At 49.0% G+C, this 5243-nt stretch overlaps 2 protein-coding genes across 10 annotated transcripts in view; both read right to left on the bottom strand.

Annotated features, from left to right (window-relative positions):
* Positions 1-1442, bottom strand: part of Nudt17 (nudix hydrolase 17) — a 3205-nt gene extending 1763 nt beyond the window's left edge. For 4 of the 6 annotated variants that reach the window (XM_004647837.2, XM_023708108.1, XM_023708110.1 and 1 more), the window contains exons 1-4: positions 964-1442; positions 630-813; positions 403-428; positions 192-284 (exon numbers count right to left, since the gene is read on the bottom strand). In XM_004647837.2, coding sequence (XP_004647894.1) covers positions 192-284; positions 403-428; positions 630-813; positions 964-1155 — 495 coding nt within the window. In that variant the 5' untranslated portion in view covers positions 1156-1442. The remainder of the gene's footprint in view (positions 1-191; positions 285-402; positions 429-629; positions 814-963) is intronic. The other 2 variants (XM_023708109.1, XM_023708111.1) reach the window with 2 other exon arrangements.
* Positions 1443-1522: 80 nt separating this feature from the next.
* Positions 1523-5243, bottom strand: part of Polr3c (RNA polymerase III subunit C) — a 19118-nt gene continuing 15397 nt past the window's right edge. For 2 of the 4 annotated variants that reach the window (XM_023708107.1, XM_023708106.1), the window contains exon 14: positions 3955-4258. In XM_023708107.1, the coding sequence (XP_023563875.1) occupies positions 4177-4258 (82 nt within the window). In that variant the 3' untranslated portion in view covers positions 3955-4176. Of the gene's footprint in view, positions 1900-3954; positions 4259-5243 lie in introns of those variants that run through there. The other 2 variants (XR_002819461.1, XM_004647836.2) reach the window with 2 other exon arrangements.

Below are 5243 nucleotides of genomic sequence, written 5' to 3'. Positions count from 1 at the left end.
AAAAAAAAAAAAAAAAAGCTGTGGGGGTAGATGGTAGATGGGTGCAGACCATCATGGGTTTATCCTCCAGTCTATCCAGTCCACCTCTAGTTTCCTCAGCCGCCAAGACTGCTAGCGGCTATGCATGAACTCTGGGGGTAGCTGTTGAGGTTTCTTGGTAAGTAGGAGGGACCCTTCCCTGCCCATCTCACCTCCCATAACCCCAGAGGGACCCAGGAGAACTGGTCCTTGGGCAGCTGTAGTCCACTCTCCTCCCACAGTTCTCGAAGCGCTCCATCCAGCAACTGGGAGTCAGAGAGGGCTGTCAGGGTGGCCAGTGCTACAGAGCCCCCAGCCCTTTCTGTCTGCCCCTCCTAGCCCACGGCTAGCAGTCCCGAGGTAGGTGGGTCAGCTGGTAGGTACCTCCTCATCAAGCTCCACATGACCCCCTGCAAGAAGAGTAGGACCAGCGAGTGAATGGCTGTCTTCACCAGGAACCTCCGCTAGGGCCCCCCACCCCAAGTGGACTGCAACCTCTTGTAACTGCGGTTCTGTCACAGTGGGGGGACCCGTTTTCCTTCTTTCCCAGGAAGTTGCTGGGAAGTGGGAACAGCAACTTCCTTTCCCAGCCTTGGACCCTAAGCACTCACCTGGGGGTACCCAGAGGTTGGGAGAAACTCTGAGAGTGCGTGTCCTGCGGGTCAACAAGACGGTCTGGTCGCTGGACTGCACAAGGACGGCCACACCCAGGTCCACACCTCGGTTTGTGGGTAGTGTGGCCTCGGGGGCCAAGGGCTGCAGGGCGAGGGCCGCAAAAGGGCAGAAAGGGGGTCGCTGGCAAGAGGGAGACACCGAGTTTAAGTAGGGCCTGAGAGGTGGGGCTTTCAAATTGGGGAATCACTTGGTGGAGGCGGCGCCCGGCCTCTCCGCGCAGCCCCACGCACCCCGCCTGTTTGGGCCCTCGCCTCCCCTCCCCGCTCCAACCTGGATCGGAAGCCTGGCCGAGGCCTCCGGGAAGGGCCTGTCGGAGAGGATGAGCTGTCCGCGCTTCAAACTGCAGTGCGTGGGCCATGGCCCGGGGTTCGGGCCGGCGCCGAGGAGGCCGCACACACTCTGCGCGAAGCTCACCGGCTCCGGCCGCACGGACAGGAGCAGCAGCACTCGCGGCACCGCCATGGCGGCTCGCTGGACTCTACCGCCGCGCGGCGCCCCCTGCTGGCGCAGCTACGCCTCCCCTTCCGGCTTCCCGCTGGCTTGGAGGAAGCCAGTTTCTCCAACTCAGGGAAATGTGTAAGGTGAGCAAGACCGCCGAGGGTACCGGTAATAAAGGGAATACCTCAAATTCTCAGGTCTCTTCTGTTTAGGACAGTGATCCCTTGAGTGAATGATTTTTGTCACCTTCCACCAGCTCTGGGCTGAACGTAAGCAGGGCTCTGCACACCTTACTGCAGAGCAGTAATTACATTTCTGGGCCAGACACCCAAAAGGCACCTTTGATGCTGTTGTAGTCAGGTTTGTAAAGGAATAGATTTACTAGAGGACACATAATTGTCAGGATTATTTTATAATCTTCACCAAAAGTCAAATGCAGAAGAGCTCAGATCCGTTCTCACACTAGTGACTCAAAGAATCCAGCCGAGGGCCTGGATCCCGCAGCAACGTCCTGCAGGAGTCCAGCTGAAAACCTGGAGCCCATGGCGGATGTCTCATGCAAGTGTGTATCAAGCATCTGCACCAGCATGGCCAAAGGTCAGTGGTGGAGGTTGGAAAGTCAGTGCCTGTGGGATGAAGGAGCTGTGCCAGCAGGCTGAGGAATTTGCAGGAATTGATGCTTCAGGTAAGGGCCAGGGCTCCTTAAGAGAACGGTAGCATCCTCAGTGACAACAAAGGATCCGCGCTCCTCTGGTAACAGCCAAGATCCTATCAGGAAAACCAGCAGGACAAGCTTCCTCAGAGTCACCAGCACATCACCTTCCTCTCCTGTTCAGCTTTTATATGGTTGGCACCAATGCTCAGGTGGGCCCCCATACCCAGCTCCATGCTGACTTGAGCTCAGGTGGGTGTTACAAGTTGCCTATTAGTTAATGCAACACACCAGGCCTGTTATCTCAAAAAGGCAAAAACTGTTGAAGACTTAACCTTGAACTTTCTCAAATCCCACTTGTCTCTATTGCTCTAGTTCAAGGCCTTCTGTTTCTAAGTCTCACAGCCCCACCCTTGCCAAATCAGGGAAGTGCTACCAGTGATTTAATGTATACACTGGCTTTCACAGGTTCTGTCATGTGCTCCTCACTGCACTTTTTCTCTTTGGTATTTAGAATTGAACTCATCACCTTGCGCTTGCCAGGCAGGCGCTGTGCCACTGAGCTACATCCCCAGCCTCTCACTGCTCTTGGAATAAGATGATTTCCTTAGTACAATGTGGCCAAGCCCTTGCAGTGTGCTCCTCTAGCCTCAATTCTGGAAGGGCCCTTACTCTGTTTTCTAGTCAAACACCACTTTTAGTTGTCCCCAGAATCATCCTACTCCCCTCTGGGATTCTCTCTCTCCACTTAAAAAATCTTAAACTTATGATCCTTCTGCCTCAGCTTCTTGGGTTGGGATTAAGAGGTTGGAGCCACCATGCACAACTCAGATTGGTGCTTCTAGTTCTTCCCTCCTGGACCCCTCTTCTTTCCAGCCTCTGTACCTCATACCCGCACCATACTTCCTTGTACTTCAGTCCTTCCTCTAGGCCCTGTGCTTAGGGCCTGGCACTTGGTACACAACAGTTCTAAGCCAGTGATGGCAAGTGGCTCTCAAGAGTAGAGATGGTGTTTCACTTACTTTGTATATTGTGTTTCAGTATGGTGACAATTGATGACAGTCAAGTGTTTACGAAGAATTAAAACAAATTTGCTAACAGAACTGAAGGGATTATATGTAACACCTAACTGCTTTAAATGAACTGAATTTGCTGGGAAAAATTATATGCATATACCGAGAGAAAATTTGGAGCTGCTACTTTTAAGGCAATAGTAGAGATGAAGCAATAATTCATCGTGAACTTATCATATGCCAGGCATTGTGTTAAACGTTCTACACACGAAGTCAGATGTGCTAGAAGCCTAGAGCTGGCAAATGTCTTTTATCCAGAGATCTAGTGACTGCTTAGCCAATCAAGCTCCTACTCCTGAAAATCGGTTTCTTCCCGCTCCATGGTAGTCTTCTGCATTTTTCATACTGTGTGCATGTGTGTCTTAAGAACACCACAGCTCAGCAAAACAACAAACAGACTTTTGAAAATGGAATTGACAGCTCCAGAACAAGTTTCCTGCTGAGAGGGATGTTCCAGCAAAGGCGGGCTGAGTCCTTGGATTTAAGAGTCTTCCCATTGCCACAATTTGATGACAGAATACTCTATGTAAACAAACTTTAAAAATATATAGATATATATGTATATATATTAAATTCATAATCTCAGCTACTTGTGATGCTGAGACAAGAGGACTCTAGTTTGAGGCCAGCACAACTATGCCCAGTTCTTTTTGAGACCCCAAAATAAAAAGAACTGGGCATAGTTGTACATACCGGTAATCTCAGCACTAGGGAGACTGAGGTAGGAGGATGGAGATTTCAAGAGTAGCCAAACCTACATAGCAAGTTCCAGGCCAGCCTTATCTTTAAAAAAAGGGGGGGGGGGCAGGGTGATAGCTCAGTAGAATAAGCGCTTGCCTGGCAAGCACAGGATCCTGAGTTCAATATCCAGTACCACAAAAACAAACAAACAAGCAAAAAAGACAAAACTGCTGTGAATGTAAGCTTAGTGGTAGAACACAGTGAATCTCAAGTTCTTCCCCCCCAAACAAAAAATAATAGTCAATATTTTTGTTTTTGGTGGCACTGGAGATTGAACACAGGGCTTTTACACTGAGCTACATCCCCAGGTTTTAAATCCCTTTTGAGACAGGGTCTCACTAGGTCAGTAAGCTGCCCACGGGAGCTCAAACTTGAGATCCTCCCACCATAGCCTTCCAGAGTGCTGGGATTATTGGCATGCACCATCACGCCATTTCAAACTCTCAGGTGGATTTGAGCAGTAAGGACAGAGAGGGTTTCCCAAGAACCTGCAGCTTCTCCTACTGAACAGCATGTACCCAGGCACTGCCTTTTTCTCTCCATCCCCCCAAGCCTTCTGAGGAAGATGCTTCTTCTGGGTCATTGTCTCTTCGTGGTGCTCTCAATGTATGACTCCAGCAGGAAGATGGTTTCATCTACCTGGATCTCACTGGCATCCAACCTGAAAAAGTGAAAGCATTTGCCTAGAGTAGACTGAATCGTTAGTATATTTAAGATTAGAGGTTGAGGGCTGGGGAGATAGCTCCGTGGTCTAAGGCCTGCCCAGCAAGCGCAAGGACCTGGGTTTGATCCCAGTATCACATGCCATGCTGCCCACCAAAACTGGGCATGGTGGTGCACACCTGTAATCCCAATGCTGGGGAGGCCAAGACAGGAAGATTATTGTTAGTCTGAGCTGTGCAGTGGACCCCTGTACCAAATAAATAAAAGATTCAAAAAGATTATATATATATTATATATATATAAAAGATTCATATATATATGAATCTTTTTGTATATTTATATGAATCTTTATATATATATATATACAGAGAGAGAGAGAGAGAGATATTAAGGCTGGGCATGGTGCCACACACCTGTAATCCTAGCACTTGGGAGGCTGAGGCAGAGGAATGCTGCAAGTTCCAGGCCAGCCTGGGCTACAAAGTGATTTTAAGGCCTGCCTAAATTGAATAGGGAAACCTTGTCTCAAAAAGATTTAAAAAATTAGTGGTTGGGGTAGTGTGACCAAGAGTTGCTTGGTTATGCTTGAGTCATTGGTGGGAAGCAGGAGAATCAATGGCTCATTTTCCAATTTATTGAGCATCTTTGTGTGCTAGGCACTGCGGAAGTTGCTGAGAATGCAGAAGACTGGGCCTCTGTCCCGCAGCAGGTTACAGTACAACTCCAACCAGGAGGAAGGGCAGTCCATATAAAGACATAGGTAAAAGGACTTAGTGTTTTTTAAAATTGAGAGAGGCTGAGGGTGACCAAAGCTTAAAGTTAGTGGTCATTACGAAAAGAAGGGAATGTCTTCAAGCTGATAAAAGCTATCTCAGAAAGACCACAGCTGGGCGCCAGAGATAGAGCTCAGTGGCACAGCGCCTGCCTGGCAAGGGTGAGGTCATGAGTTTGATTCTCAGTACCAAAAAAAAAAAACCAAAAAA

The sequence above is a fragment of the Octodon degus genome, unplaced genomic scaffold (genome assembly GCF_000260255.1).
Source record: "Octodon degus isolate 3935 unplaced genomic scaffold, OctDeg1.0 scaffold00331, whole genome shotgun sequence".
Taxonomy (NCBI): domain Eukaryota; kingdom Metazoa; phylum Chordata; class Mammalia; order Rodentia; family Octodontidae; genus Octodon; species Octodon degus.
This window is presented reverse-complemented; position numbering and strand designations above follow the sequence as displayed.